A 13,453-nucleotide genomic window follows, 5' to 3' on the forward strand; every position below is an offset into this window, starting at 1 on the left:
ATAGATAGATATAGATAGATAGATAGATAGAAAATTACTTAATAATTAATTGTGAAAGTATTCATGACTCTTCAAAAAAGCAATCAAATCAACCAGTTTAATATATTTTTAAAAACGTAATAATTTTGAAATTTGTCAAAATGCGTTTTTTGTCTACAATTGCTTACGATGCCATCAAGCCGGCAAAGCTAAAGTGGTATTTTATTTTAAAATGCTGTTTTTGACTAAAGATTTGGCAGTAACCTGTTTGGGGGAAATTGACCCAGTTTGTTATGACAGGGTGTGCAAAATGCAATTTTTATTTGGTAAATTTCAGTATGGCTGAAAAGTAAAAAATATACTTGTTGTCAAATTGAATGTGTTGCTGAATAAAAAGGGCACTCAATTGATTTGGGTTTTGTTTTGTTTCCGCAGCTGCAACAGTTGCAAACGGTGTCCTTGGAAATTTTACTTTCTGAAGGGGGTCCCTGACTTTGAAAAATTTGAGAAATTCTGACCTAGAGTCTTCAAGCAATGCATGTTTAGCTATTCCGGGGAGAAAACAGTCAAGATTCAAGTGGCAAACCTCAGAATTATGAGAATGTGTTTGTTCTTCAGTAGAGCATCGCACTGAGCAACATAGCAACCGTTAAAGGGGCCAGTTTATGAAAGGCCTTTTTTTCGACTCCGGTATGGCTAAAATGAAAAATGTAAGCCGCATAAAAAAAGGCATGCCTGAATGAGAATGTACACAAAGTTCCTTCAAATATCTTATAGAAAGTCTTCCAAGAGACGCAAAGCTGTTTTAGATACAAAGGGGCCGCTTTTCTTCCATTTTCCCCACTCTAATATTATTCCAAATCCTTGAGAACAGCCAGTGTGCATGTTGCAGAGTGACTAATGCCATTACATGTTGATTTGAGTCCACTAAAGCAGAAAGCTTCAATAATGCTCCGGTTGATGGCTTTCTGGAAGGAAGGAAAGAAAGAAAGCATCCTATACATGCGCTCATGATCTTTCCAGATGGTTGACCATTTCTAACTATTTTCAATGGCTGGCTCATTCTGCAATCCATTTTCACTAGGTCATTGCCTACGGGTCAAATCCCATTGAAGGGTTATGAAATGCGAAGAAATAAGTTTGTGACCTTTTACGCAAAGATGGTGTGTTACTATATTCATGATACACAGTAAGATAACTAATATTGGATTTTGTCAGGAAAGGTCTAACAAATACTGTATTTCATTCGCAATAATTTAGCTAACTTTTGTTGACTCGTGAGCTACAATAATTATTGCAATAAATAAAGTTGTTGTGTTTCTTATTATTCAAGTGCTTCATTTAGCCATGAGGCAAACTATTAGAAAAATAGATCTGAGTTCATCACTACAACTTAAAAAGCAAACATTATTCAGTCAATACCTCTTTGTCAGTGTCATTCAGACTATGCAGTAATTTCATACCGGCACAAATGTTGACTCAGCTATTGAATTTACTCAACTTCTAGAGCATATTGGGACACACTTGGACTGTTGCACATTCACAACTGCGGTCACCTTTCAACAGTGTGGGAGTAATGCATTACAAAAGTAATGTAATTACTGTAATGTGTTACTTTTTGTTGCACGCGGTAGTGTAATGCATTACACACAAAAAATAGTAATATTTTACTCAGTCCAAATGAGAGTAACGCAATGCATTACAATACATTTTTAACCTGAAAGTGGTGTTTTTTTTGGATTTTTTTTCTGAATTTGCCAAAAATATTGTGATATTGCAGGTGAAAAGTCTGGGGTAAAATGTTTACTTTCTATTAGTATCTTCTACAGGAGACGACAGGTTGAAAATGGACAATACGCACACAAGATGGATAAATGCACATTACTTTCAGTTTGTCAGAGATAAAGACAAGAAAAATATCATAGTTAGGTGCATTTTGTGCGCGACAACTAAAGAGATGTCCTCTTTGCCAAGTAGCACTAGTAATTCGATAAACCATTGAGAGTTTGGTTAGCGAAAAGAAAACATGCGGAGCACTGAGACTGGGGATAAAACAAAGCAGGCAAAATGATCTTTCTCTTGCTGAGGGATGCAACTTCTACCTCAAGAATTTAGGAGACTCGTGGCAGGGTTTGTCGTTCGTAGAATTTATGCTGCTGCTTTCCACAGTGAATTTGCTATAATTTCACAACCTTGTCAACAAGATCCATGTCGCAACTAGCAATAGTGACAAGGTAAGCTAACACTAATTTTCACTGTACAATTGCTATTAATAATAGTCTAGAAATAGCTGTGTTCAATGTGTATCAAGATGAAGCATACAAAACTCATGTTACATAGCACGTTAAGTAGCACTCCAATATAAATTCAAATGGATTATGATAGTGCCTAATCATGCTACTGTTGGATGATATAATTTGGTTTGGTTTGGCAAAATCTACCAGCTGTGCTAATGTTAAGCAAAATGGCAATAAAAGCAGCAGACTTAGCTAAAGATGCGACTGTTCTGAAAATACTAATTACACAAATTATTAAGGACAAAGGAAAATATTAACTGATGTGGATTTATTAAAAATAGCTAACTGTTCCTACAGTAGTACTAAGCATTTTGCTGCAGCTACCTTTTTAGCCTTTTTAAAAATTCAGAGGTGCTACTCGCTGATTTGTTAGGAAATGCAAGTAGAGTGTTTTCATAATGTACTGTTTATACTATATTTATAACTACACACCAATCAAAACAAGGTAGCAGGTTATGTTTTCCTGGGGCTGGAAAAGATTCTATTTCCATTCATTAATTTCAGTTGGAAACATACCTTTGTGAAGTTTTTGACCCAAGGTTTTACCCATCACGTTTTTGACAATCTTTGATCTTTTTAGGAGTGTTTATGAATAAAGAAGAGCAATTCAAAGAATACTAAGCCCCAATGCGTTTCGAATTTTGAAAAGGAAGCCAATCCACTACTAGTTTGTAGTTGCCAAAAGACTAAGTGACTGAATGGCCATGTTTCGTAGCAGCCTTCGCAGCGTGGCGTGGAAGGCGGCGTGGGCGACTTCAGCACCATGGAGAGGACTTGTAACTCAACCTCTGCGCATCAACTCATAGCGTGTGTGCCTTTTCCTCCGTTTTCACGCACTACATGACGACGTCGTGGGAGGGCTGACTCCCAGCCCCTTTACGCACGTTATAAGTGCTGCACAAAAATGGAACATTTATTTTTAATTCTTAGAATGTAAGATAAGGGTAGCGTGTGGTCCCGTTCGGGCAGCATTTACTGTATGTTGCTCCAGAGATACGCCCCGGAGCGACAGGTGCAGCCAGTGTTGCGCGGACAGGAATCAAGGTATAGATAGACACGGGTGTGGGTAAGGGGGCCGGCACTTTTACTGTCTCGTGCAGAGAGCATCATCAAGGAACCTCGCTTGAAAAAAAAAGGGCCTGTACGCTGTTGTGGATTTCTATCCTGTTCATGTTGCATAGACGTGCTCTTTCATTTGAAAGGATATGGCCACTCTGTTATACGTTTGGCATACTTCCTGATCAGGTTGTCCTCTCGGAAGATGAAGAGGGAGCGGTTGACAGTCAAGCAATTTTGCTTGACGGGGTTGGGGTTGTAAATGGCCATTGTCCGGGCTCTCTGGGCCATCGACTGCTTGTACATCCTCTGGCCGCTCGGAGCCCCTCCGCCGCGGGCTCCCCCTCTTCCCGCACCCGGCGCTCCTCTCCCTCCTCCACCTCCACCTCCTCCGCCGCCACCGCCGCCGCCGGTGCTCCCCCCGTAGCGGGTGGGGAGATCTTCAGTGAAACGAGCCATTCTGGGAACGCACAGATCCAACAGGGAAAATCCGAAGTGCTTTCAGTGGAAAGAGAGGAGAGACGCATCACAACAAAACGCACTTCATCCACGAGCACAGTTGTTGGTTTTAGCTTTGAGAAAACACCGGGACGTGTCTAATGCTCCATTCCCTCCGCTGATGCATCCTCCGCGAATGTCCAAATGTAAAAGTTAAAAAAAAAGAGAGGGTGAGATGACTTCAGCTATAGAGATGAAATCACTTCATTGAAGCTGTTGCATCCACGGAGGAGAGAAATCACGTCTCCACATCATCTCGGCTTCGTGGCTGCAGCCAAACACCAGTTGAAACGTCGTTTTCTTTTTTTTTTCCTACAGAGAGGGATGGGCCATGCCCTTTTTTACGCCTTCTTCCTGGCTGCGAGCAAAAAATGACACGAGCAAATCTGACTAGAGCGTTGTCCTGTGGATTGTGTTTGATCACTCCCTGCGTGGGGGGAGTATGGGGCGGCTCAGGGCTCCACGAGTCCCCCCAGTGGAATAAGGAAGAGCTCACGTGATCAAGTCGGGCCTATCAGGGAGCGGAGCGCTCAGTGCTCCTTCCCTTCACCGTCTGCTGGCTGACTGGAGAACAGACAGGATAACTAATCAACTTCTAGCTGTGGTGGCAAGCAGGGGCGAGTCTAGGATAAGAGCTTCATGTGTTCTCTACTCTACGTCACGCAGAATAAATTTCGTCGTTTTACAAATTGTTACACCATTCATTGTTTATGCAAGAAAAGCATGCATGTTTTGGTCAAACGAAACCATCAATTCTGATGAAGGCTATTTAAGTTTTGAGACATTTCAAACGGAATGATTGTTTTACAAATACAATTCATAAAACCTTGTTTTTTTTTTTTTTATCCCTACTAGGACAATTTACCCATATAGCCACCCCTTATCACTCTCTGACCACCCTTTTGGCCATAATATAACTTAGGGGAGAAATTTTGATTTCTGAGTTTTTTCTGACAGTTTTACATTTGTGTAGACCTGATATATAATATTGACTGTGCATTTAAACTTAGATAATGAAATGCGTGCCATTATTTCATTTCATAAAATCCTGATTGTGCATGACACCCGTCGGCACCCTCACTCAAGTGTTGTCACCCTAACCATCCCTACAAGAAAAAAAAAAAAAACAACAACAATTCTTGCTGTGCACCTGTTAGGAAGGGAAATAAATTTATGAATTGCGTAAATGTTTAAAAAAAGAAAAAAAAACACTCTCAAGTAAGGTGCTTCATTTGGTACCATTCGCCCTGTCTGCATTTTTCTTGGGCTGCCTGTTATGCAGGACTGTTTGTTTGTACACTATAACAGTTAATAAAAGAAGAAAACTATTGAGTGTGTGTAGGCCTGGGAGCAATGGTTAGAACATGAAATTTAGATTATTTTCAGTCATCCTGAATGATTATTGATTTTAATCAATTTTAATCAAAGTAACATCCAAACAAACATTTATTAAGAGCGCTTGATTCATTCAGACAACAGTGAGCCATGCTAAATTTAAGTAAATTTGAGCTTATACAAAAACTCGTTAATATTAACTTGTATATGAGTTCCGTAAATGCCATGATTAAATAGTTATCAAGTCTTTTAAATAGGTTGTGTAAAACACTTCATCATTTCGCCACTTGTGCAAATTTTTTATTTCATGCATTTTCAAACCACAGAAATAATAAATTAATAAAATTCATTCGACTTATTGCCCAGTTCTAAATTTTAAGATGTTTTTGTGCCAATTTATCAAAACAGATTACATATGAGCAACAGACAATTTAGAAATTATTGTTGTGGTTCATTTGAAATGTGTAAGTTTTCACTTTTCTTTAAGTAAGAGAATGAATTCAGGACTTGAATTCATGAGCTTATCCATATTTCTACTTGAGGGAATACTTTCCACATTTTCAACAGAAAAAAAGTTAATATTTTCGATAATTAATTTCATTACATCATTTTTTATGTGCAATTCATACCTTCAAAAGCATATATTGCAACTTTCTGTAGACTAAGAATGACATCAGATTTTCATTAAAAAAAAAAATACACAGTAGGCTACTATTTATTTTTCATGTGCTTAAACACTACTGTAAATCACTACCACATCGTCAAATGTTGTTTGCAAGAAGATAAAAGCAAAATTGTGTTTTGTAGGTGTGCTTCATCCAACAGCCCAAGGAGACAAAAGGCACTAGCTAGCCTGACATGATTAAAAAGCAGCATAACTAAAAGCCATCATACACCACTACAAAACCAGGCCTGTGTATGGAACATTAATTACTGGTGGGAATTGTTTTATGCACGCTGGTTACCGGAGATGATGCTGATGCTTTTAGAATTAGATTGTAAAGATTCATTTAAAAATAAATCGGATTTACGAGCATTTGTGGGATATTCGTTGAGTTTACCTCGTATTATTGAAACGAAAAGAATATACACGAATGCACAAATACTTTTTGCACTTACTGCATTTGCATGTTATTTCCTATTACCATAAGATTGTGTTATCCGCTATCATCTCTTTCCAACAAACTGCATATCATGTTTCATTTTTTGAACAAACCATTAACACAATCTCACAAGCTACTGTGTGACAGTCCTCTAGTGGTTGATTTGACCAGCTGCACCTGAATGGGACGTATGCAGTACTGTGCTAGGGTGAGTTAGCCTTTCAATTATATAATATATATATTATCATATAATCATATAATTGAATAATCTAAACTGATAAAGACTAACGTTTCAATATTCGACCTCATCCGCCAAAAGCTTGGGAACACCTCCAAATTGAAATTCAAAAAAGTTGACAGAGAAAGTGGCTAGACGTGCAAATAATTCCATCCTTATTTTTTTTTAATTTGTATGACTAACTTACGTTTTTTTCTAAAATTGAGGAAATGTTTAACTAATGGAAAAAACACGAATATTATCAAAATGTTTTATGATAATAGCATCAACAATTTCAGAGTTTGCTTAATATCCAGGAAATGTTAAAAAAAATTGAAAAAAAAAACACAAATAATTGCATCACTATTTTTTAAGAGTATCAATATCTTAAGTATCTAAAATTCAGAAAACATTTAAATAATGGAAGAAACACGAATGATTCCAACAATGTTTTTTTTAAAGTGTCTATAATTGAAGTATTTATCTAAAATTCGGGAAATGATTAAATAGTAGAAAAAAAACATGATAATTCCATCAATTTTTAAAATAATATCAATAACTTAAGAATGTATCTAAAATTCAGGAAATGTTTAAATAATTGAAAAAATACGAATCTTAAGAATTTATCTAAAATTCAGGAAATGTTTAAATAAGTGAAAAAACACAAATAATTGCATTAATATTCTCAAGAGTATCAATAACTTGAGTATTTATCTAAAAATCCGGAAATGTTAAAATAATGGGAAAACACTGAGTTAAAAAGTGTTTCCACACTTCTGACTGGTAATTGTAGGAAAACATTTTGTTTCTGTTTTGTATTTTATGTGTGTAACATTTGACACTGCCTCCACATTTACCGTACATTTGAGGGTAAACTAAAGAAGACAAATAGAAGTATTCATTTTGAGTTTGAATTGCTATTTTACTCGCCAGCAGGTGGCAATCTCCAGTAGTAAACAATGGTACTGTTGTGTTAGTGCAGTATTCTCACAATCAGAGTGTGTTGGCGTTGAAAGTATGTTTGTGCTGTTCTTATTTCTAAACATGCAGGCATGATGAGTCTATGTTGAAGGCATGATGTTGCTGTGACCAGGAAGTTTGAAAATAGTGTTTTAAAGAAAAACAAAAAAATCAAAACCTCCATGTTTTAACTTTCTGTATGAATATCTAATGTTACAACCTGCTGTTTATAGTCCGGCTGTACATGACAAATAGATTTTCTGTTAAATTGTTGCAGTTTATAATATGCTGTCCGAATTTACAGCAAATATTTGTTTTCACAAATTATGTTTGTCTTTTGTTATTGCTCTTTGATACACACAATAATATTGATAATGTTGGCACATTGTTAGCACAATACAACTTTTACATATGTGTATGGTCAAAATGGATATGGTTAAAAAAATTCTATTGCTGTATTTCTTTTGTTGGCTGCATTTTTTCTGGATGTGTTGTCAAGTTTTCGCATAATAGTATTTTTGGTTCAAAGATGTGATTTACCCGACTTACCTGTTTGTCTCCATCTCGTGCTTGTGGACAATGGGACACAAATTATCACCGGTCCCCACTTCGCTTACTCCATCAAAGTGTAAAACTGTGTCATATTTGATTGTGTTGGTCTCACAGCGTTTCCATGTAGGCTCTTCAGATGCGACTTGCATCCCCTCAGGGGGCTCCTTTACCTGTTGTCGGGGTGGACACTTCTTGTCGCGTGCCAGGGCCCAGGTGTCTTCATATTCGGCCCCGAGGGTAAGCATCCGCCATGAGCTAAATGTGGCTGAACGCAGTGCTGATGAACACAACAGACACCGGGTTATACAATTACTGCATAGACGTATTAACACACGTATACAAGCGACCAATCACAGTCACAAGCACACCTTAGGGCAGTGCTTCTCAATTGTACTTTGCAAAGCCGGAATTAAACCCACGACCTTTGAGCTGTGATGTGTATGTGCTAACCACTCTTCCACCATGCCTCCTACAAAATATTGTGTGTACATGAATAAGACACCGAACAGGAAAGAACACTCAAGTAGAGAGTTGAATCATGACTAGTCCTACTCCGTACAATATTTTTGACGCAGCCAGAAGTTCATTCATTCAAGTCAATTTGAGGGGTTTGTAGGCCTTCCATTGTTTCATTGACGCAATGAGGCTGACGCACAGTGAGTGTATGTCTCATCTCTTCCAAGTGATTCCCCTTTGGCCACACTGTTGTTTTTTTTGAACACATTTCCATTGATATGCTGATTTCACATCCATTTTATTTTCAATAGTGCGGATAAGCAGCTACAGAAAATGAATGGATGGATGGATGGAATTTCGCCAAAGTCAGGGATGAACAATCTGTGTCCTTAAGTTTCTAGTCCAGGAACTGACACAGTAGTTCTACCAAGTACAGTACTTTAAATATTTTCGAGGACACTCTTGTATAGGTTTTTAACAACAACAACAAAAAATCGGGACCTAAGTGCATTTGAAACACTCCTTTTAAACTCTGTTCGACTTTTAAACTCAATTTGGGGACAACTTTCAAGACCTGTTAATTCTGTGGAGGCAAAAACCGTCTTTGAAATGTCAACGAAATTACTAAAATTTGCAAAGCTGTCTTTGGTACAAAGTGTGTCTACTTTGAAGAATATAAATTATAATACAGAAGACATTGTTAACCTTTTTTGATTACCGAATAATTCAATCAATATATCAAAGTATCAATTAACTTAAGTATTTATCGAAAACTCAGGAAATGTTTAAGTAATGGGAAAAACATTGAGTTAGAAGGTGTTTCCAAGCTTCTGACCGGCAACTGTAGGAAAACATTTTGATTCTGTTATATAATTCATGTGTTTAACATTTGACACTATGTCTCCACATTTACTGTAAATTTCGGACATAAACCGCAATTTTTTTCTCAAGCTTTGGACCCTGTGGCTTATAGTTCAGTGCGGCATATCTGCAGTGTTTTTTTACTATTCACCAGGAGGCAATCTTCTGTTAAACCAAAGAAGCCAGAAGAAGACACTATAGAAGTATTGATTCTGAGTTTGGACTGCTATTTTACTCACCAGCATGGGGCACTCTTTCCTACTAAATAAAATGTTACTGTTGTGTTGGTGCAGTATTCTAACAATCAGTGCGTCGGTGTTATGTTGAAATTCTGTTTATGCTGTTCTTATTTCTCAATGTGCGGGCTTGCTCAGTCCGTGTTGAATGATGGATGGATGAGCTTTTGATTATAGGGCTCTGAAGCCATGTGGTTTCGTCCCTTACCGAGATATTTCTGCACCCAAAACGATAGCTTCTGACCAGAGTCAGCATCTCCTTACTCCACATTGCAACCATGGCAGCTATCATGTTCGTGAAGGATATTAATTGGTTTCAGAGGGCCCCCTCCGGCTCTCCCAACAGTGAACTCACTATGCGCTAGACTATGCACTATAACGGGTAGAACAATGTTTGCCCAGCGGCAGCGGGGGAATTGCACAGCACCTGCGCAGTATTACACACCGGTTCAGATTATGATATGAAAATCCTTGTCAAATGAAGAAAGAACTTGTTTGTGCTGTCTTTGCTACTGCAGTGCACCGACTACTACAATCCATTCGAGAAAAACAGTGTGTCACCTCTCATTTGCAAACAGTCAGCTCTTTTTTATCGAATGTATGACAGTACTGAATCTCATGAATTGCATTTCTTGTACAATGAAATCAGTGTTTGTCACACTTCAAGTATTGTCATGTTGTTAGATACGTATCTAGCAATAGGTTGAGCATGTTCGTTTACAACTGGTTTCAACACAAATGATACAAAGTAAACAACTCAAATGTCATGATGTGTGACCTTTTGAAAACCAGCAATCAGAGTTTGGAAAAAGGGTTTGGGTTCTAAGCCTCGCCAGACTTTTTTTACAGGTGCACATGCACCAATATTAATGTGCTGTGCCCAAGTGTGTCGAGCAGATTTGGCTGAGGGGAAGAAAAAAAAAAATCCACGCAGCTGTTGCTTTCATTGTTTTGCAACCTGCTCGCGATGGACACTGCCAAATTGTAATGATAGTGACGCCAATTCGTTCCAGTTTCACCAAGTTTGTATCTTAGAGTAAACTGCTAATGAGACAAACCTGTTATATACACTATAAAAGTGTTCCCCAAACTACGGCCCACGCACCAAATCCGGCCTGCCTCCACATTTTGTCAAGCCCACTGAACAATACCAGAGACGCAGTATGATTTTTTTTTTTTTTTTAGACTTACACATACATGAAAAAAATGAATCAATTATGAATATATAAATAGATAGGCTTAGTTTTCTGACTTGAGTGAGCAATTCTGGGTATAAACAAATACAGTCATAATGAAATCTATTGGGAGGGGCTCAGTGGAGCGGTGGTTAGCGTGTTTGCCGCACAGTTAAGGGACTCGAGTTTAATGTGAAAGCCTTCTTACATACAGTATGTTATTCCTCTTCTTTATTCCGCCCGTTTTTTGACGTGTTTCAAATCATTCCCAGTTCATCCGATTCACACTGTTCCAGTTTTGTATTATTCCAATTAATCCTGCGACAACTGCTTCCATTTTTATCATTCCAAATATTCACAGATTTCCCACAATTTTCTGTTTTCCACTCCACTCCCATTGACTTAACATTGGGTGATTTTACATTTCATATTTACAGCCTTCACATTTCATATTTTCACTATTTCGCTCATTCGTCTTGCCTAAGGGATCATTCCCATCATTCCACTAATTCATACATTCCAATATTTTCCCATAATTCCATATTTTTCACCCTTTAATATTTCACTATTCATTTTCAATGGGAGGATTCCCCATTCATTTTTAACATTTAACATTTCACATTTTGAGCTTTCCCAGTACACATTCATAATATTTAACTCTTTCATTTCACCTCATGGATTATTCCCATCATTCCAATAATTCGTACATTTTAATATTTCCCATAATTACATATTTTCACTTCAATATTCTAATTTTCATATCCAATGGGAGATTTAACATTTCACATTATGAGCTTTCCCATTAAACATTCACAACATTTAACTCATTCATTTTGCCTTAGAGACAATTTCCATCATTCCAATAATTAATAAATATTGATATTTTTCTCATTCACCTATAATAATTCATAAATCATCCCCAATGGCATATTTAAAATTTGACATTTGAAGCTTCCCTTTCACATATACTGTACATCATTCAATTCATTCCTTTCACATTTTTATCATTACTAATGTTCACGCATTCCAATAATTCATAACAATTTTAATATTATGACCCTTAATTCCTCATTCATTTTCATTGTTCTCACCAAAACTCTGTAATCTTACTTCTTCGTCATTATTCATCTGATTTGCACCGTTCAAACTTTAATCGATTCCCCCGATTCCCGCCATTCCATGGGTGTATCCATTTTCTTCCTCCGACAGTTTCACTTTTTTCAGTGTTCCCCTTGTATCTACTACATTATTTGGCCCATTCAAACCGTTCCAACCTTGTAATATTCAGAATACTTCAGATTCAAGCCATTCAAACATTCCGCATCATTCCGCCATTCAACGCCTCTCCCTTCAGCATTTTCACCGTCACACGCAATTTCTTCAGGAATTGCACATTTTCTAGTCCATTATATGTTTTCGTCATGCATTAAAATGATTTTCTCAGAAAATTAATCAGATAGCGTATGTGCTCTGAATATACTTAAGATGTTTTAGGCAGGAATTTGTTAGATCATTGTTAGTTCACGGGGCTTCATATACTGAAGATTCAATGTTAGTCGAAAGTAAGACGAGTTCCTGTCAAAGCCTTTGTGATATATTTTATACTGGACCTTATTTGTCTAAAACGTTAAATTCAGTTTTCAAGCTCAACTGACACTTTTCAATATAAATACTATTCCTTGTTTTTAAGACTTAACCAGACAACTTATCTGGGGCCACATTGCTAGAACTCTGTTGTTCTGTCGCGCTCTTAATGTTTATCATTTTTAACAATTACTTTTTCGCACAAATAAATGAATTAAAAAAAAAAAAGATAATTGCAGCACCTCACTTTTCAATTATTCTGTGCAAAAGTAGCAAATTAAGAACTTACCGTAAACTACAGTAGATCGAGTCTCTGCCCATTTGGAGGAGTGAGGAACCCTTCTCTTCATGACTGCTAGCTAAACTAGCACGAGTGGATGAAAGTGAATGAGTGGCACATGTATCAAAACCTGTCTGCAGGAGGCTCCAGTGCCAGGGTAGGGCTTCAGACATACAAACACAAGCTTCTCCCAACTTGGAATGCGGAAAGGCAGCTTCCTGTCAAGCCTTGTTTGAGGCCCTTATCAAAATCCTCACTGGGACTTGTTTTGGTTTTAGTTATCAAAAGCTTTTAAGTGTTCTTTTTGGTAGTCAGGAAGAGCGCAATCATCGGCCCATTTATAAAAACTTGAAAAGCGTACAAAATGATGTTTTTGTATTTGGCACAGCATTCTAAACCTACTACATAGGATTTGTTCACCATCTGATTAGCTTCCATTCTTATAATTTTATAAGTTTGAAGGATATACTGTAACTAGGATGTATTGGTGTATTCCTTATCGTGTAAGGCGGGGGGGCAAATGAGTACTTATGCAAAACGTTCCATATGCTAACATAAAGCAAAGGGTAATACATGGCACAAACGAAAATGCTAAACAAAGCAGCACCATATAACATGCTAAAGATAAGAACTACCATTCGATAGCATGTTATCCACAGTCGCAAGTTGTTGGAGCAACAAATAAACTAATTTTGGGCATATTAGCATAAATGCAAGCAAGTGCAACTTACAGTCATGGGCCAGATTTTTCAGAGAGAGAAAACAACGTGTGCGTCACCGACTGACTGATGTCAACTCAAGCCACATCGTCCTTCCTCAATACAAAATGTAATATCAAGAGCGACCAGAGGTGGTGCCAAAAAA

General features: G+C 37.4%; 1 protein-coding gene across 1 annotated transcript in view; it reads right to left on the bottom strand.

Moving 5' to 3' along the window:
* Nucleotides 1-12,693, bottom strand: part of LOC148411396 (voltage-dependent N-type calcium channel subunit alpha-1B-like) — a 175,998-nt gene extending 163,305 nt beyond the window's left edge. The window contains exons 1-3 of the mRNA XM_088435897.1: nucleotides 12,599-12,693; nucleotides 7,995-8,274; nucleotides 3,484-3,792 (exon numbers count right to left, since the gene is read on the bottom strand). Coding sequence (XP_088292023.1) covers nucleotides 3,484-3,792; nucleotides 7,995-8,274; nucleotides 12,599-12,659 — 650 coding nt within the window. The 5' untranslated portion in view covers nucleotides 12,660-12,693. The remainder of the gene's footprint in view (nucleotides 1-3,483; nucleotides 3,793-7,994; nucleotides 8,275-12,598) is intronic.
* Between the last annotated feature and the right edge of the window lie 760 nt (nucleotides 12,694-13,453).

The sequence above is a fragment of the Hippichthys cyanospilos genome, chromosome 15, assembly GCF_059441005.1.
Source record: "Hippichthys cyanospilos isolate Australia breed blue-spotted pipefish chromosome 15, RoL_Hcya_1.0, whole genome shotgun sequence".
Taxonomy (NCBI): domain Eukaryota; kingdom Metazoa; phylum Chordata; class Actinopteri; order Syngnathiformes; family Syngnathidae; genus Hippichthys; species Hippichthys cyanospilos.